The sequence below is a fragment of the Hippoglossus stenolepis genome, chromosome 13, assembly GCF_022539355.2.
Source record: "Hippoglossus stenolepis isolate QCI-W04-F060 chromosome 13, HSTE1.2, whole genome shotgun sequence".
Classification (NCBI taxonomy): Eukaryota; Metazoa; Chordata; class Actinopteri; order Pleuronectiformes; family Pleuronectidae; genus Hippoglossus; species Hippoglossus stenolepis.
Window position 1 is genome coordinate 22,221,429 of NC_061495.1, and position 21,191 is coordinate 22,242,619.

Below are 21,191 nucleotides of genomic sequence, written 5' to 3' on the forward strand. Positions count from 1 at the left end.
TAGAAAGTGTTTCTCTCTGACTTCTCCTGGCGGTGTTTTTTAATCCGTTTTTCTTTGAACCAAGCGCTAATTAAAGTTCATTCTTAGAGGAGGCTACACACACACAGACACACATAGACGCACACAGGAACATTTGTGTCAGGCTGTAATTGAGCGAACAGAACCTGGCTTACTGTGGAGTATTAATAGAACAAAGAGAACCAGAGTGGAAACATTAATCCTTAATATTCCAGAGTTCAGGCTGCAATTATCATCTGAGCATTGGGAGCTTTACATCCATGATCTGACAATTTAATCTCACTGCTCCTCTTCCAACAACGACGCTCAATATTCAGAGGGAACCGGAAAAAACAACCTGTTAATGAGACAGAAGAAAGGCAGCATGTGTTCGTCCCTCCTGCTGACAGAGGTGTGTGAGCTTGTGCCATATTATACCCATCACTGGCCCATTGTCTCTGGATCCAAACCATGAACATCAGATATTCCACATTCTGCCTCCTGCTGTGTCATGTTGGCCTCCACCAAATCCTCTTCCCTGCCTTTGCTATGGATTACAGAATCAACATGGTTTTCTGAACATAGCTTCCATCAATTTGCTGTCGTGAACTGTCCAAAGTGTAGTTTGGACTGGATCCCGCTGCAAAATCCAAGGCCTGCAAATATTTACGCTGCCACAAAGTCTCAGTAATAACACTGCGCGTCACCGACTGTTCAAATGCAAATGTGCACTCGTTTTGAATCTTCCCGTGCACAGTGTTTCATGCTCTGCCATGAAGGATGTTTTGTTTTCGCCCCCTGTCCGTTTGTCTGTGTGTTAGCGGGATGATGCACAAATGCAAATTACTTAGCATGTGGGTCCAACATGTAAATGTGCCAGATTTAGCCACACAGCCTAGTTTTCATCGGCAGTCCCTGACCAGTTTAACAACATACAAATAACATATACAGACATGTATAAATAATACTGAACTACATACTCAGACAGTTAAATAATCCATAAATTCATTGAATAATAACATGAAACCACAGACAATGGAAGGCACACAAATATGGTTTCATTTATGGTTTTGAGTCGGTTTCATCAAAGGGTCTAATAAATCATTCCTGTGATATAGATCAGAAACATGATTATTGTTGCAGTGAATGCGGCGCCTGTGTATCTAACTGTCACCACCCTCTTCACACATCACACACACACATCCACATGCACACGCACACACACATTCCATGTCTGACCACTCCGTCTAAGTTTTTCCTCTGCACAGACAGCTGCTGTCTGGAGACTGAAAGCTGATCCAGAGAGAGGGAGAGAGGGCGAGAGTTTCATCTGATAGCTGAAACACGTGTTCCATGTTTTAACATTTGGTTCCTCTCTGTCTTTAGCTCAGTGTTTCCTTCAAGAGGGCACCTCCGGCTTCCTCTTGACATCTGTCCACTTTGGTTAATCAGGGTCGTGTGTGTGTCTCCGCAGAATAAGCGAGTCTGTGTTCGTGTGTGGTTTGATACGTCTAGATGCTCCGATGGGTAAAAGGAAACATCTACATTTTTCTTACTTATTGTCGCAGGTGTTGCGAAGGATGAGAATATCAGCCAGAGATGTTTCATGACCGTTTTACACTCGCAGCTCTATAACCTTGACCTCTTTTCCTCAAATCCTTCAAACGTCGGCTAAACTCAGTGGAACCAGATGTGACTTCCATCAAATTAAATTTTGATAACCAAGAAAGAATGTAGGAAAGGCCCCTAACAGTCATAAGATAAACCTGTAACTGAAAAATCTGTTTTGTTAATAAACTCTAAATGAAGATGGATGCCACGTCTCTCCTTTCCTCTACGATCTAGAAATGACGCTAAAATATCCTGGATACGAACGAGGCCATCTTGTGCCAAAAACCTGATTTGGAGCCAGAGTCTGTTTGGAAATGATCACGATGTTGAGCCGTCCGGATACACATGCTCGGCCAATCATGAGTCAGTCTAGGCTGTCAATCATGACAATCAAACTCGTTTTTATTTAATCACATAACTAATTAAAACCAAACTTATCAGAAAATACTTGAACAAACATCAGTGTGATAACAACTATTAAAATGACAGAAACCATTTTTAGAATAATGCATTTAATGTTTACTTTGACTTTTTCGGTTTGGTCCAAGTCCCTTCCGCTAACATGGAGGAGGCCTGGTTTATGACTCAACTGAAGCCAGCCAGTAGGTGGTGATTGAGAGGTTTTGGCTTCACTTTTGAGAGCTGTCATGTCGTCCATCTTTGATTTACACTCTGTGGTTACAACCACTAATATTTAAAGGATTCATTAATAAAATTCTGCAACACCATTGCCGAAATGCAGTAGAGTTTCTATGGCGTTGAGTGCCTTCTGGTTTCTGGTCTGCTTATTTGGTGTCTCTGTTTACTTCAGAACAATGGAGAGTGTTACTACGAGGATCATTTTGGGGTTGGAGCTGATAGATGTTGAAGAGCAAATACTTTTCGTAAAGAATTGCAACGAAGAAAAGAAAGACGTCGTCCGTGTTCGTTCCTTCAACTCAATTAACAACTGGCATTGAGTCTGTCGGAAATGCAATGCTACCAAGTCGACCAATCACAGCTCTTGCAGTCTCCATCACCTCGACATGTAGTTACATTTTTGGGGAGGTACACGTCAGGGTATGGCCTAGCTTTCACACAGAAGCATGAATTGGACTTTAGGGTCAGATATCTGTGAACATCTCTGCGTGATCTCAGTGGCGAGAGTCTGTTTTTCCACAATTTGGGTTGAACTGACCCTTTAAATCAGTGAATCAGAATCCCTGGTTCTTTCCTCTGGTCTGCTTCTACTCAGACCAGCACTGTTTGATCCCAGGCTTCTATATATTCTGATGCACTTCTCCTGTGGGTGTGTGTGTGTGTGTGTGTGTGTGTGTGTGTGTGTGTGTGTGTGTGTGTGTGTGTGTGTGTGTGTGTGTGTGTGTGTGTGTGTGTGTGTGTGTGTTGTGCTGACTCAGCTCCCTCCAGATGGCATCTCTCCATGTGGTAGGAGCGCAGCATTGTTGATGTCATCACTCCCCCCAAACCAAAGCTTTGATTTGATTGGTTCCCCGCTGAATGAGTCAGATGGTGCCGATGGACCAGGAAAAGAGAGAGAGAGAGAGTGAGCGAGGGAGAGAGATAGACATTCACACTGTGTGTACAAATAATCCAAGGTCTTCCTGTGTGATGGTGTTTTATTTGTATTGGCCTGTGTTGGCAGCGGCCTTGAGTCTTTAATGGGAGGAAAAGCTCATTGTTGTCACTGTGGAAACAGCAGAGTCTCATAGTAAAGTCAATTACCCAGAGATCATGAGTCAGACGTTAAACTGGACTGAGAAGACGGACAGAGACACACACGCAGAATCACACACACACACACACACAGAGCCTCACACAGAGACACACACACACACACTCACACACACACACACACACACACACACACACACACACACACACACACACACACACACACACACACACAGTTGTTGTATTGTTCTTCTTTTATGAGCAGAAGCTTCTCTGTGGAGAAAACATCCTTTGAGTGTGATGTATGGCAAACACTTGCAAACAAGCTCTCTCCTCTGTGTGTGTGTGTGTGTCTGTGAGTGTGTGTATGAGTGTGCCAATAATGGTTCAATAGCCTCATTGTGAGGACATTTTGACGTTGTGAGAACATTTTGGCTGGTCCTCACAATTTCAAAGGCTTGTTTGAGGGTTAAGACTTAGTTTGAGGGTTAGGTTTAGAATTAGGTTTAGGTAAGGGTAATGGTTAGGGTTAGCCATTTAGTTGTGATGGTTAAGGTTAGGGTAAGGGGCAAGGGAATGCATTATGTCAATAAGTGTCCTCAGCGCTATAGAGAGACGTGCATGTGTGTGTGAGTGAGTGTGTGTGCATGCGTGCGTGCGTGTGTGTGTGTGAGAGAGAGAGAGAGACAGAGTAGGACAGCAGTGTGTGGTTTGTGTTGGAGAAGTGATGGATGTGGTTTTGCTCTGCAGGGGAAATGGAGCCGAGGCCATTAAAGTGTGTGCGTGTGTGTGTGTGTGTGTGTGTGTGTGTGTGTGTGTGTGTGTGTGTGTGTGTGAGAGAGAGACTTAGAGATTCAGAGAGGAAACCCACTGTATTCACTCTGCAGTGTTAAAGAATATAGTCAGGTAAGATGACACAGAGATATTATTCATATGAGATGTGATGCTGTGAGATGAGGTGAAAAGGAAATTGAAAAAACACGAGTTTAATACACTTTGTTGTCTGCTACAGACTGAACTGAGTCAGTGCTCATCTGGATGTATTATAACAGATCTTACTTATTGCTTTGTGTTCAAAAGAATCTAATATCAGGGTTTTCCCGTTTGATATCTGCTTTGCCTTTCATATACATGTAGCTTAGAATATATGTAAAACCCTAGTGTATCCAGCCTGTAGGTAACCACACAGTGCACTAAACTCCACATGTCTGGTCACTGACCTGCCTGCAGATGCTTGACATTTATTCCTGCCTCAGCTCGGACCGAACGCAAATCAAAAGCACATTTTCTTCTACTTCCTCCTCTCCTTCAGACACATTTCCCTGAAACCATTTCCTGCAAACAAACATTTTAAACATTTGCAAACAAACTCACCAAACAGGAACTGTTGAATGTAAGTCTAAAAATCCCTGGGTTCATATTGACATGTGACACATTAACACATATACTCATATCTCTGTGAAAGATATTGGCCAATAGCTCTAGTTTATAATTTAATTATCAAAATAATCAGATTTCTCCATAGATAATATTAGAATTTTATTTTTAAAGTTACATTGAAAAGCGCTTTATAAATCAAAGGTAATATATATACACTACCGTTCAAAAGTTTGGGGTCACTTAGAAATTTCCTTATTTTTCAAAGAAAAGCACTGTTTTTTTCAATGAAGATAACATTAAATTAATCAGAAATACACTCTATACATTGTTAATGTGGTAAATGACTATTCTAGGTGGAAACGTCTGGTTTTTAATGAAATATCTACATAGGTGTATAGAGGCCCATTTCCAGCAACTATCACTCCAGTGTTCTAATGGTACATTGTGTTTGCTAATCGCCTTAGAAGACTAATGGATGATTAGAAAACCCTTGAAAACCCTTGTGCAATTATGTTAGCACAGCTGAAAACTGTTTTGCTGGTGAGAGAAGCTATAAAACTGGCCTTCCTTTGAGCTAGTTGAGTATCTGGAGCATCACATTTGTGGGTTCGATTATACTCTCAAAATGGCCAGAAAAGAGAACTTTCATGTGAAACTCGCCAGTCTATTCTTGTTCTTAGAAATGAAGGCTATTCCATGATAGAAATTGCGAAGAAACTGAAAATTTCCTACAACGGTGTGTACTACTCCTTCAGAGAACAGCACAAACGGGCTCTAACCAGAGTAGAAAGAGAAGTGGGAGGCCCGGTGCACAACTCAGCAAGAAGACAAGTATATTAGAGTCTCTAGTTTGAGAAATAGACGCCTCACAGGTCCTCAACTGGCAGCTTCTTTAAATGGTACCCGCAAAACGCCAGTGTCAACGTCTACAGTGAAGAGAGTCCGGGATGCTGGCCTTCTAGGCAGAGTGGCGAAAAAGCCATATCTGAGACTGGACAATAAAAAGAAAAGATTGATATGGGCAAAAGAACACAGACATTGGACAGAGGAAGATTGGAAAAAAGTGTTATGGACAGACGAATCAAAGTTTGAGGTGTTTGGATCACACAGAAGAACATTTGTGAGACGCAGAACAGGTGAAAAGATGCTGGAAGAGTGCCTGACGCCATCTGTCAAGCATGGTGGAGGTAATGTGATGGTCTGGGGCTGCTTTGGTGCTGGTAAAGTGGGAGATTTGTACAAGGTAAAAGGGATTTTAAATAAGGAAGGCTATCACTCCATTTTGCAACGCCATGCCATACCCTGTGGACAGCGCTTGATTGGAGCCAATTTCCTCCTACAACAGGACAATGACCCAAAGCACACCTCCAAATTATGCAAGAACTATTTAGGGAAGAAGCAGGCAGCTGGTATGCTGTCTGTAATGGAGTGGCCAGCGCAGTCACCAGATCTCAACCCCATTGAGCTGTTGTGGGAGCAGCTTGACCGTATGGTACGCAAGAAGTGCCCATCAAGCCAATCCAACTTGTGGGAGGGGCTTCAGGAAGCGTGGGGTGACATTTCTACAGATTACCTCAACAAATTAACAGCTAGAATGCCAAAGGTCTGCAATGCTGTAATTGCTGCAAATGGAGCATTCTTTGACGAAAGCAAAGTTTGAAGAACAAAATTAATATTTCAAATAAAAATCATTATTTCTAACCTTGTCAATGTCTTGACTATATTTTCGATTCATTTTGCAACTCATTTGATAAATAAAAGTGTGAGTTTTCATGGAAAACACGAAATTGTCTGGGTGACCCCAAACTTTTGAACGGTAGTGTATATATATATTTTTTCTTTCTGACAGTAAAGGAGATGCAAGTCCAACTTTACTTGTTTACATGAAAACTTCGCTGGGTGTCCTTATCTTCACGTTATAAAGTTCACTCCCTCTGCAGAGTTGACCCACTCTGTCTCTCTGACTTCACTCTGCAGTTTGGAAATGAGCAAATGAATAAATGTCCGCTCACATTTTGATCAGGTGAAGAACTGTTCTGGTGAGATTTGAGACGTTGCCTAGCAACAGATCTCAATTGATTGTCCATGTGTGCTGTCCACTTTTGTTCAGCCGCACTCCTCCCCGTCTGCAAAACTAAAACATCTGTGTGGGTCAAGGTCAGTATGTGTGTGTGTGTGTGTGTGTTACTAGTCTGCTGGTCTGTCCCGGGGCGTACTCATGTACTTATGGTATAAAAGTCTGATTTGGAGCTGATTATCTGCAGGAAAACATTTGATCACTGGTTTTATTAAACAGGCTTATTATCTTGATTCTGCTCACAGGTTGATTGGATTTAAAAATGCAAAGAGCATCGGTGGAGCCGCAGACTTGTCAACAAACAAAATGTGTTCAAGGTCGAGGGGAACGATGCTGCTGCTGCTTTGTTTTGACAGGAAAGTGCTCGTCTGGAGCTTCTTTTCTGGGCTTGCTTGAGATAGCAGGTTGAAAGAAATCCAAACCTTCCAGAATACAATACAACATGTTAACATAACATGTGGTCTTATGCAGTTGAGACTTCAAAATGCACCTTGCAAGATGCATATGGAGCACAGCTTTCACATAGTAAAACAAAGAGACAGCGTGGTTAATATATCTCTTGTTTTGCTGAAGTTGTTATTTATGGAGTTTCCCGCAGCGACTTCCCTGTTTATATCGTTAGTTGTTGCTTGATTGGACGTCTTTCTGTTCAGAGGTCCTCCAAGGGATCTCAAGACAAATGATGAGGTGAGATAATTAATGGAAGAAAAAAGTTAGGATTCTCAAATACCTGTAAATGTGTTGTAGTCTTTTGTAAAGTATTAGTTCACTTGACCTATGTGGACAAAAAAGCAGTTATTTAAATTAAAGCAAGTTAGACGTTTAGAGGGGAACTGTTTATTTGGGGGAATTTGTAAGAGCGGGAATAGGCTCGAACTAAATAATGCCTGTTTGCATTGGATCGTGAAAAGCTTCATCCGGACTCGAACACAAATGTAGGAATAGATACAAACAGCTGACGCAACCCAACCCTGACAGTTCACACATGCTGACGAGATTGGATGACAAGCGTTTCTTTGATCGGGCACTCGTAACCAGCGCCGACGTCGTTGATCTCTGAACGGATAACTGCTCGGCCGAAGCTTCGTGGATTTAACCGTCCACAGCCGCTGATCCAAGAATACTGGATGGTGTCGCTTAGAATTCTTGCAACGTGTAAGTGAAGCGACATCAAACATGATAGACCCCCCCCTCCAGCCCCAGCCCGCTGTCTCCGCGGTAACACATGAGGTCCGGCAGCCGGGTTGTGGAGGCAGCTGTTGCTAGGGCGAAGACGGGCTCACCTGTTGCCTTCTAATGACATTTAGGCACACACATGAACTCTGTGTGTGTGTGTGTGTGAGAATGTGACACATGTTATGACCTCTCACAGACACAGCGGTATGTTTTTGCATAAAGCCGTTTTAACTGTGGGTTTGGCTGTTATTCAAAACTACTTAATCAAAGACACACACACTCACACACACATTTGGCTCCTGTTATCTTTTCAATTTGGGAGACGAGCCTCTCTCTCTTTAGATAAATTGCCATAAAGTTGTATTTTTGGGGCTTTTACCGACTTAATGAACGCAGCGGATGTCTGTTGGCCGTCTGATCATCCTCAGTGTCACCTTCACAGTCTGATGAAAAGCTTGTATCTCTGACGAGGTGTCGTTACGTGAACGGAACTTAAAGCTGGAAGCGTCTGATTGCTTATCTCACTCCCACTGCATTGTGGGGGCATTTCAGCGCTGCCGTGGCAGTCCATCCTGTACCGCTCCTGGTGGGGGCGGTGGTGTTAATGGTTCCAGCAGGGCTTGACCTTTACCACAGACATGTCTGGAAACGGTGAATATCAGCTGTGTGTCTCTGCATGTGTGTGTGTAGAGCCGAGTGTATTGTGACCTTACCCCTGCAGTTTGTCATGAGACCAGACAGACTGTAGATAAAATGTTTGTCACACACACAAACACCACGAGCAGTGATGTCACCGCCCGAATGTGTGCATGACCTTGATGTGAAAGAAGAAGTGAGACACGCTCATTCTCAAATGTTTATCATCATTTTTCATTTGGTGACGTGGGAATAAAAGTCTCCGTATGGTTTGACTCCTGTGAAATGTGTGTGTGTACACGTCTCTACAGGGTTGTGCAGACAAATTTGAGCTTAAATCAATTGTTGTGAGGCTGAGAATGTTTTGACTGCTCCTCTCAACTTCAAAAGGCTGTTTGAGGTTGAAGACCTTACACTTCATATAAAAGTAGACGTGGAGTCCAGACCGGAAGCCGATGCAAAAGTACCTGAAACCTGTAAACCTGTATAAAAGAAGTCAGTTTCTATAGAAGTCTATAAGAATATGACTACTTCTCAGTTGATTTATAACGTCAGTAAACATTTTCCTAAAGATTTTAAGACTACATTTTTGTTTCAAGTCTTTTTCAATACAACTGATGTTCATTTTGTACATTATGGTCCATTTCGAGTCAAAATAGACCATAAAGCACTGTAGGCATTGGGGGTGTTGATTCTGTGTGATTGACAATTAGTACCATCCAATGGGTGAAGGTGTAGGTGGGTAAGCCTCCTCGAACTCTCAGTCAGCACCAAATATGGACAATTCTGGTTTAACAACAAAACAAAATTGCGCTGGACAAAATGCCCAAAGGGTTTATGTTGTGAAGAAGGTCGCCCACCTAAGACTAGATTTCTAGCAGGCGAGTTGGCCACTACTACAATGAGGAGTTTAACGAAGATAAACGAGAGCAGTAATATCCAAGATGAGCTGAACGTTGTGATGTTTGAATGATTGATGCATAAGTCGTGCAGGAGTTGTACGGGACATTTAAAATTAAGTCAAACATTATTGTCTGAGCTACATTGTGTTATGTTAGGAAATATACACTGTTAAACAACACTTATTACATTTGTGGTCAGTTACAGAACCATTATTTATATTGGCTCTTTTATTCTCTAAATGGGTCATATATTTGTTCTCATAAGTCTATGTAAGAACTAGTCTGCTGTGGTTCAACTTGTCTCAGTTCAGTTAAAACTCCACTGAGTGAAGTTTGAACTCACGAACAGCTACTGCTCCTGAACGCAGCCGACCTCCCTGGACATGGATAATTACTTACTGCAAGTCGTTTGGGGAGTTCAGAGGTAACCATAGCAACCTGTTGGATACATGCATCAAACAAATGGGGCACACTGTTGATGTAACACACACATACACACACACACACACATTACAGCAACATCGCTTCCCACTAGCAAATGAAAAAAACATGAACGTTCTCTGAGAGACTTCTGAAGACTTCTGTGTGTGTGTGTGTGTGTGTGTGTGTGTGTGTGTGTGTGTGTGTGTGTGTGTGTGTGTGTGTGTGTGTGTGTGTGTGTGTGTGTGTGTGTGTGTGTGCGGTTGGGTCTGGTCACAGTGGTTTTTTGTGTAGTTTTATTCCTTTGAAACAGTGTAAGGCACTAAATCAGTGATATATCGCAGAGACACAGTATTTCCCTGTGTGTGTTGGTCGTACTTCTCTTTAGATTAACTTTGTACTTTTAAATTGTATTTTTAGCAGCTGTTGGAACTTGTATCTCTGGTTAATCTGCAATATGAATTATTTTCCATATCCAGCTTTACTTATTCCAAATTACCTATAATAAGTCGTGGAAAGAGCGGAGTTTTCATTCTGAAAAAAAGCGTCGGTGAATAAGCCGGTGGACGAACTTTAATCGGACTGGTGAGAAAAAAAGAAATTGACAACTCCTGAGTTTCTGTGAGTCACTCTGAAAATTCTGCTCCGACCCGACACTGAGCCGAGTCACTGCTCGGCTTGTTTGGCTGCTGACGTGATCCAAAGCAGGAGTCGGGCTGTCAGGTTTAACTTGGGATACACATGGCACATGATGATTTCCAGAGGGAATATAATGCAGAACACAACTTGTTGCCAACAGCATCAGAGAGGATCAGACTTTGAAACGGTGCTGATGCTGGAAAACGCTGAATGTCTTGAGTTTGGCCACTTCAGAGAATCAAAGCTTTGTTTGTTATTTGTTTTATCTTTTAATAAGGTCACATTTGATCACATAATCTCAATATAGTGCAAATAATCTCTGTCTGTATGTGGAGACAAATGATGTATTTACATGCAGACAGAGATTCCTTGCAATATAGTGACATGATATGATAATCCTGGACTATGATGTTGTCTTTACTTGTTCATTGGTGTCACTGGGTTTGTTCTAAGCGGCTTTCAGACCTGCACCAAGGTCTGGACATATTACTGACATTTTCCAGAGGGGCTGAAAGTGAGAACGCAAATGTCCGAGTCATCTGCTCCAGATATTTTCTGGATCTTTTCCAGCAGCCCACTCGTAAAATGTCCGGTAAATATCCGAGTGAGTCCATGTAGAAGACTGTGAGAGACATATATCCAGAGCTCATGTCTGAAAAACGACTCAATAGACTTGTCTTGCATAGACTCGTTTTTTTGATCATTTATTGTTGTTTGTTTCAAGTGTCCGAAATAAATTTTTGGGGTCGATGATTTTCTTAAAATTTAATACCCATGTTCTAATCACAGGTTTTACCACCGACATCATTATTCTGATCAGGTTGTATTTATTTTAAACAGTAAAAGTGTGATTCTGCCTCTAACCTCTCAGGATAAAGCAGCAGAAAGTTTCAGAGTGTGACCTGCTCTGCCTCCAGCGCTCTTCGCTCTTTGTGTTGACTGAAGCAGCTTTTAATTTGAATTCATTACTCTCCTTCTTGCTCGCATGTAAATGAGACCAGACGCACAGAGGAAAAAGCTTTTTCTGGGCTGTCACTCATTCACGGTCATTATGACTTTATTCACTGAGTGTTTTCATGCTAACAAGACGACGCACAGCGAAGAGCACAGCCGGGCTGTTTCCTCTCGTCGCTTAGCAACGGCTGCTCAGTCTGCGAACAAACCAGCGAACACTCTGGGTAAATTTCTCTCTGGTTGTGAAGTCTTTTCCACTTCCTCAGGTTTTGAGCTGTTTGTCCTTTATGAAGAAAATAAGAACCCAAACCTTATTTTAAATTTTTATTTGGAGAATGAATGAGCCAGTGATCCGTTGGTGCCCACACCTCATCCACAAAGGCTTGGAGAATGAAATTAAGTTGCAAATTAAGAACACAAGTGACTGAGAAAGTGTTAAAATGTGTGTTTTTGTGCTTTTTAGTAAAACTTTAATAGAACATTAACAGCTTCAAATATGCATCAGAAGAAACATGTTTATGTGCAAAACTGTGACATAATAATCTGGAATATTTAGGAAACTGCTGTCATCCTTTCCCCTTTACTGATTAAAGCCGATTGATATCATTGAGCCAATATGAACGTTTCACAGACACATCCGCAAACAGAATTTATTTGCCAGTATGCATTAATATGAAATCCTGTATTTTGCAGTATAACAAATAAAGAAAAAATTTTCTTTAAATATACATATCGGCTGATATATCAGCATCACCCTTATTTTCTCCATAATATCATTTTTGGCATCGGACCCTAAATATCCACATCATTGTTCATCTGATGTAAAATCCTGCTCCTGGAATCATATTATTTTAACACCAGAATATTGAGTTTGATCTCTTGAAGCTTTTCTGATGCGACAGCTCTGATCATTTGTTTGATTCCTGCCGAAATGATAAAAAATCGACTTTATCATGTTGCATTTCAGTTGAAACACCATCAAAAAACATCCCTTCTTTAAACTTTCTTTTTTTCTTTTATTATTGTTTTATTCTTTTGTGACGAATTTAAGTTAAGTTTTTTTTATTCATTATTTATATTATTATGATATCACTGATTTGGTAGTAATGGTATCACTACACTTCTCTACCAGACACACACACACACACACACACACACACACACACACACACACACACACACACACACACACACACACTGTATGTCAAGTCGTTTCAGTGGCCCCAAGTTATTTAGTCTCTTGTGTTTACCTGCCATATGCTGCTGTAATTACTGCTCTATTGCTACTGTACAAACACACACACACACACACACACACACACACACACACACACACACACACACACACACACACACACACACACACACACACACACTGTGCATGTCTTTATGTGGTGAACTTCTCAGATTGAAAAAACTCATGTTGGATCAAAGGTTTGTGTGTGTGTGTGCGCGTGTCTTCGTGTATGTGAGAAAGAGTAAAGACAAAGACGAGTGACAACAAAATGTGTGTGACAGTTGTTTCAAAATTGTTTTAAAGGGGACATAGCATGCCCATTTTACCACAAGTTGATATGGTTCCTTGGGGTCTTAATGAAATGTTTGTAACATACTTTGGTCAAAATACCACAAGGATCATTTAAAACAGCACCCTTTTTACCCTGTATAAAACAGCCCTCCACCGAGTGACCTGTTTTGACTGCCTGTTCCTTTAAATGCTAATGAGCCAGCTCCCCCCTCCCCCCTCTCCCCCCATGATTTTAAACGATATAAATTACATATTTTATATGATATAAATTATCAAATATGCATCCCATACTTTGTATTCCCTTGTTGTCCTGGAGTTTTAATTTTCCCAATCACATAATTAAATGTCCCCTCTGCCCATCCACTACAAGCACACAAGCAGACAGACAGAGAGAGAAAGAGAGGTGGGGGGCTATGAAGACCATCATTTACCCCGAACCCCGACATTCAACGGGTACAACAACAAGCGCCAGCGGAGAAATGCTCGTCCCGTGTGAACAGCCAGGCGGCTGCGCGCTGGAGAACGGCGCTGCGCTGCCTCGCAGCGGCACTTCCGCGTCCGGTGTACCCCGGCGTAACTACTGTAACCCGGCGGAACTACTGTAACCCGGCGGAACTACTGTAACCCGGCATACAGTAGAGCTGAACACTGCGGAAGTCTTCCACACAGCTGGCAGTGTGGAAGACCGCTGCGAGGCAGCGCAGCGCCGTTCTCAAGCGCGCAGCCGCCTGGCTGTTCACACGGGACGAGCATTTCTCCGCGCTGGTCAGCCCCATAGACTGTATATATAAGGTCAGCCCGCGATTCTGCTTTCTCCGCTTGTTGTTGTACCCGTTGAATGTCGGGGTTCGGGGGTTACAGTAGCGCTGAACACTGCGGAAGTCCTCCACACTGCTGCTGTGTGGCGCTGACACAAATTCCAGCTCACGCACGGGAGAGCGAGCGGTCGCTCCCGAGCAGCTGCTGCAGCCTCCCAGTCCCAACGATCCAGACAAATGCCACATGTGAGTGAATCGCGAGCTGACCAGCGGAGAAATGCTCGTCCCGTGTGAACAGCCCGGCTGCGTGCTTGGGAACGGCGCTGCGCTGCCTCGCAGCCTCCGTGTAAACCCGAAGTAACGAGTGTGGGGACGGACGGACGGGGGGGGGCCAAGACCATGTAGGGAGACTTCCAGTGTATTGTTACGACACAATACCCAGGAAGCGCAATCGAGTCGCTCAAGCATGACGTTTCTGACTTAGAGGAACTATAACAAAACGCGCGAGTGTTTTTTCCCAGAGTTTTGGGTTGGTAGACATGCCAGATACCCACATTAACCTGTAGAAGCACTAACAAAGTGGAATTTGCATGCTATGTCCCCTTTAAGCTTTAAACTGAACTTGCACACTTTCATCACTTATTTAACTTTATGAATGTGTTTTGTCAGTGAAAGAGAGAGAGAAGAAAGACGGAGGCGACAGCAGATAGATGAAGAGAGTCAACATGTTCTGTCTTTTGGTCCTTACTCAGTTTTCCTTTGGGAGCTCACTGACGATGTGCGTTTTTAATTTACTTGATGAGACAAACCTCTACTGTCTTACGATCACATGAAAGAAAAAAAGTTGAATAAATGCATCATGTTCATCTGGATTTTAATCTTACATCCTCTCTGTAAAGGTAAACTGACACCTGTGAAAACCTGCTGCTAACTGTTGAAGGCAGTTTTCAGTTTGAGGTATTAACGCAGGTTTTCTGTAGCTGTAGTTTCAAACCTCAGAATTTCTGCCTTCATTTCTGATTCTCAAGCATTTTTAATAGTTCCAGCTTTGGGCTCATTGGAAGGTGTTGTCCCACTGTTTTCAATCAGAGTTGTGCTGGCAGGATTAGAGCTGAGAATTTCATACTAATGTGCCAAAGACCAGAAAAGGCAAACTCATCAGAAACATGAACACGTTATCAAACATCAGTGGGATAAGAACTACCTAAAATGACAGAAACCAATTATATGGCGTATATATTTTTTCGTTTGGCCCATGTCCCGTTCACTAACACGGAGGAGGCAGGTTTTATGACCTATACTGCAGCCAGCCATCAGGGGGCGATCCATCATTTGGCTGTCAACAAAGTCTAAACCCTCTTTATTGAATCATCATCCTCTGTTCACATTAACTGAACCTCTCGGTATTAAAAACACTTGGAGAGGTTTCAAAACGAAGGCCCATGTGTTTTAGTGCAGCTTCAACACTCGACACATTTATTATGAAGCATATTTAAGAAGTGATGAGTTAATATCAACAGCAGCTGCGTCCGTCCGCAGACCTTTTTAGCAGCAGATGAACGGAGCAGAGCATCATGGGGCTTCTGCTGTTCCAGCGACACAGAGACTGCTGCAGAGAAGTAAAACAACATCATGGACAGCTGTGGTGCCGGAAAGCTCTGGCTGAATAAACGTACTAAAAACACTGACATTAATATTTCTATTGGGCAATTTACCATTCACTCATGTGGCAGTGTTTCACATTGTGTAGAGTCTGAAGTTTGTCATTAGCAGTGGGAAACATGATGCATCCTGACTTATTTAAAGATCTGTCCTGAGGCAGGGAGCACACAACTATGTGATATGTGATTTTCACATTGTGGGGAGTCAGCACGGCTCTGTGAGAGACACTCGACGTCAGCAGGGACACTCAGCAGACAGACTGTGAGCTGGAGGTTTTGCAGGATTTTGAGGATTTGAAGCCTTGGAGCAGTTCGAGCCTCTAGATTCAATCAGACATGTTTGTTTTCTGTGTTTGGAAACAGACGATGATGATGATGGGTTATAAGAATCGACAGATATAAAGATCTCAGGGTAAACTCTGTCCATCTTCCTCCCCTTTTCTCCTACTCTTCTGCGTGTCACACAGTCACATTGTCCCCGTGTCAGTTTGAGGTGTGAGTGCTGAAGGGTAGATAAGGATAAGAATCTCTCAAGGAATGAATGTAACGTTGATGCAAATTGTCTTGTACCTTGTTCAGGCAATTTGATCCACCTTGTCGGCTAGAAATAGCATGTGTATATTACAATGTGTATATTACATGTGTATATTACATGTGTATATTACATGTGTATATTACAAACTATATATTATTGTACATAGAACTCTTTTCTGTGATGGTGACAAATGAAACACAGTGATACTTTTTTAGGTCTTTTGGGTCCAGACGACATTTTGACGATATCAAGTTGCAAAGTGTTGCTTGAATAAACACGTTGTATCTCAGGTCCCTGGAGGAAATCCCTTAAAATAACAACACACTATAAAATAATCACCAGCTCAAACCACAGTCCTAAAAATCTCTGGATGATCAGTGATTTTATTGCAGTATTTTTGGTTCAGTTTGTAGTACTTTTGATTGGTGGGATAAATAAACCACATGACTCAAGCCTGTGAACTTGAAAAGCTGCTGCAGGAAAAGGCCGAGGTCGAGTAAAGAGACTTTACGGTTCCATACAGGAACCAAACCTCTGCTGGTGAACAGAGAAAGCTGCAGGATCATAGCCAAACCCAGCTATGACTCACCATCGCTTTCCTGTCAAAGTGTGTCTCTGTGTGTGTGTGTGTGTGTGTGTGTGTGTGTGTGTGTGTGTGTGTGTGTGTGTGTGTGTGTGTGTGTGTGTGTTGTGTGTGTGTGTGTGTGTGTGTGTGTGTGCGTGCGCGCCCAAACAAGACTGACAGCTTCCTGTGTGTGTGTTGAAATGACAAAAGCTGTTTCCTCCTTGTACAGTAATGGACAAATGAGACACACACACACACTATATGTTTTATGCTGTTGGAGAAGTGTGGATGTTGGCAGCAGATTCGCTTCTCTCTGTTCTTTCATTTATTTCCTGGAACAAAATCACTTTTCCTTCTATGCAAGTCATTTATATTTGAATAGAGACATGCAAACACAAATTCGTCTGCAACCAGTCAATTTGTGTCTCCATCATGGAGGGACAATGTTTTAAACCTTGTTGTGGTTGTTCTAGATCCATTCATTCAATGTTCAATCAGTCAGGTGGTCTGTTTTTGAATGGATTTTACTGTAAGTTCTTACTGAAGGTGCAGGTTTAGCTTTTAACATGCACAACAGCTTTGTTCCTGTTGGGTTCAATTCCAGTTCCCACTTTGCGTCAGAACGGCATCTGAAGGAACCAATTGTGATCTGATTTTGATTTTTTTTTTAAATTGGACGACTACAAAACTCAAATTAGCTTTCACTTTTAACATTATGAGATGTTATGGGAGCATTTTTCATTTTCACTGTTCTCCCAGGGAATAATTCATGGATCTTGATGGAAAATAAGTGGGCAATTTGGTGCAGCTTGATTGAACTTAAGGAGACTGTTGGGCCATGGGGGAGCTCTGTGCTCTAATAAGTGACATCGTCTTTCAACCGATTATGTTGATTATAACAAAGGACGAATCGGTAACTGTTCTGACCCTTTGTCTGCATTCATTAAATTTGAATGGGCTCTGTTTTGGCCCATGTCTCATTCTAGTTCAGTGGAAATCTGTTCTGTAGTTTGTGAGTAATCCTGCTGAGAGACACAAACATACAAACTGGGGTGAAAACTCTGGAGGTTAAAAATAAATAATGGTGTGAATAAATGCAGGAGGGCTCCACATGTCGTGACTGGAAACTTCAGGAAGATAATTTTAGCCCAAGTTTTCACCATAAAATCCCACTGAACATGAAACATATGAAAACGTAGTATTTGTTTGAACAGGGTTTTAAATGTTGACATATTGTGCCAGGAAAACATGCATGAATGAACACATGGCATGTCGACTACAGTAGAAATAAATAAAAGTGTGACACCACAGCTACACTGCAGTTATTTACAATGAGCCTCTTTAAAGGACCGCACCAGTGGTTTAGCATGATTTATTTTATTTACTACAACTCACAGAGACTTAAAGTCTCAGCTAACGATTCTGCTGTATGCTTATGATTATAATTTTTTTTATGTTTTATTCCAGGCATCTGGTTTTCATTCATTTCTTTATAATACAGTGACATTAGCAACCAGCTCAGAAGATTTAATGTCATCAAATCAAAGGTGCATTAACGCTACTTGAAAATGCAGACTTGTGCTGATGCATTCTGCAGAATTATTGCGACTTTTACTCTTTATTTTGCACATTTGGTTTTCAAATTCATACTTGAGCCATTTTCAGGAGTCTGTCATGGAAGGTCTTAACTTTAAAACCATTCAGCGACCATTTGAAGATTGTTTTTTAGAAAAGTTAAGTGGAAATAATTTGTGGTTGGTGAACTGAAACTTTCCAAAACACCACCACCACCACACCACATCAGGCCTAAATCAATAGTTTCTCTATAAACCACTGGCACACAGTCACATCAGCCAACATAAAACTGATCCATTAGATTATTAACCTTGAGTGACATTGGCTGTCGTGACTAACTGGTCCGTCCCTGAACCACAGACAGCTCTGATTGGTCACGTGCCACCAGCGACCTCTGATGTGACCTTGGATCAGATCTCATCAAAAGCTGCATGTCTGGGATCGAATCTCACAGGATGCATTTCAAAGATGTTAGGGAAAAAAAATATATGATACTGACAAATTCTTGTACAATTTATTGCTCATATTACCAAACTTAAAGTGACCTATTTAAATATCAAAATGACCTCTTCACATTTCGGGCCCTTATCTTATTTCATAAATATGAAGCAGGATTCTAAAATGGAGGAATATATTCTGTCAGCTGGTGTCTCTTTCTTCAGTTTTTTCCTTTTCCTCTGTTTCCCGAGATAGATTTTGCCGACTTAGCGTTTTCACCATGGAATGTTGTTGGAATTCGTGTCGTCTCTGTGTGTTGTTTGTGGCCAGGACAGTGTGTCGCATGCACACAAACACACACACACACACACACACACACACACACACACACACACACACACACACACACACACACACACACACACACACACACACACACACACAGCAGGACATGGGACATTTGGGCTTGTTTTCTACTGAGACAGGGAGAGAGGTGAGGGGGTAGAGAGAGCATTATTAAAAATGAAAGGGAGAGAGTGATTTCATAACATGACAGACGGACGACCAGATGAAGCGAGATGGAAAGAAAGAGAAGAGACCACCAGGGGAATGAAATGAAAAATATGAGTTTATTCTAATTTCACCACATTTCCTGTAAAACAACTTGAAAAACACATTTACTATTGTTCTTGCTTCTCCAGAACTTATGTAAAACAAATCACAAATGTGTAAACTGATAACAATGATGCCAATGACAATGAAACTGTATGTTAGGGTCAGAAGAAGTGTGTAAAAGCAGGATTTCTGTGTGTGTGGGTGTGTTCTGTGTTACAGGAATGTTGATCTGATAATGGGATTAATGCTGAAAGCTCCACCTACTCAGTGTTTCTCTGTGTTTCTCTGCAGGATCATTGAGGAATGAAGGCATCAGGGCGTCCGACGTCCTGCCTGTGTTAAAGGAGAAAGTTGCCTTTGTGTCAGGTGAGTTGGTTAAATCATTAAACCTTTGAATTCTGAGGCCACAGCATCCCGTCCCGGCCCATACCTCAGTTCCTCTGGTGTCTGTAACTCAGAGCTGTCTCTCATTCTGCTTTTCTCTCGTTAGTCTTGACAAATGGAGGTTTATTTTCCATATTCCAAAACAAATCAACATTCTCTACCACACCTGCTAATTTTGTGATTTTTAAGGCCTAACAGTCCCCTTATGAAACCACATTTAAATGCACTAGATCAAGATCCATACATTATTCTCTGAGAAATCAAGGAAAATGTTTGAAAAATGCCTTATTTCACAATTTAAAAGAAAATGAAAAAATATCGGCTATTTAGTTTTTTAGTAATCCTGCTAACAAACACAGATGAACACATAGCCTCCTTGGCGGAGGTAACTACATCTCCAATGAGAGAATACAAGCATGGTAGCGCGAGTACTTAAAGGTTCAGTGTGTAGAGTTTAGTGACATCTAGTGGTGAAGTTGCATGTTGCAGCTGAACCCCCCTCACCTCAACCTCCCCTTCCAAACATGAAAGAGAACTTGTGGTCGCCTTCAGTTGTCATAAAAACTCAAAAGGTGTTTAGTTTGTCCAGTTTGGGCTACTGTAAAAAACATGGTGGCCTCCGGAGAGAGGACCCGCTCCCCATGTAAATAAGTATTTAAATATAAAGAGAACATTCTAGGGTAAAAAAGAAATTCATCCAATTTAGATGAAACACACTCGTGGAAACATCACTAGGATTATTACACACTAAACCTTTAAGTCTTGGTTTAGACGTAGATGGACGACATGACAGCTTCCAGAGGTGAGGCCATATGGGCTGAGACGTCATGATTGACAGCTGAGACTGACTCACGATTGGTCAAGCCTGTGTGTCGACGAGACCTTGAAACATCATGACCGCGCACACTCGTTTGAATCTAGAATATTTTGGGTTCATTTTTGTAAACTGCAAGTACACGTCATCCATCTCTCTTTACTGTCCATACACATACATTTCTAATTGGATTTTTTTTTCACTCCTCCCTTATCAGCTGTTATCACAGAAAACCCCCAAAGTTACATTCAGCAGCCAGGACTTATGGGAAACGGTGTTCATAAAACATAAATACGGAGCAAACAGGATATTAAGCTGTTTGTCTTTATTGAACCACACTGTATGAAGGTAGCGATGCGAGGTAATGCTGAAATCCAAGTCACTAGACTATATCAGTCAGTGCAGGTATAGTTTAATGTGATGTTGTCACAAAATGTATACATGATTCAAAATAAAACTAAATTAATTCAAATTGAATTAACTTTTCATTCATTAGATAGAAGGCATATAAACGTTCTCTTTTTCATTTTCCAGGTAGCTCAGGAGTGGCTGTGCAAAAGCCTCATTTATTCAACATTATACAACTGCGATATATTCCATTACATTTTGGTTTGATTAATACATCGACCAGATGGCTGAGAATATATTGCAAGTTCAACAGTGCTGTGAACTGATTTTTTTTGCAGACTTGTGTAAACCATCATCTGCAGCAGTATTGGATTGTTTTGATTTGTTGTCGAGATGATTCATTCTTAACTCAGCGCCATAACAATATGCTTTTAAAAGTTATTTATCATTGAATTATTCCAATAACATTGACTCAACACGGTGCATTACCAACATCAGCTGACTGAT

At 41.6% G+C, this 21,191-nt stretch overlaps 1 protein-coding gene across 3 annotated transcripts in view; it reads left to right on the plus strand.

Moving 5' to 3' along the window:
- The window catches only part of kalrna (kalirin RhoGEF kinase a), a 132,749-nt gene that overhangs the window by 15,292 nt on the left and 96,266 nt on the right, over positions 1–21,191 (plus strand). For all 3 annotated transcript variants that reach the window (XM_035174234.2, XM_035174233.2, XM_035174232.2), the window contains exon 2: positions 19,430–19,504. In XM_035174234.2, coding sequence (XP_035030125.2) covers positions 19,430–19,504 — 75 coding nt within the window. The remainder of the gene's footprint in view (positions 1–19,429; positions 19,505–21,191) is intronic.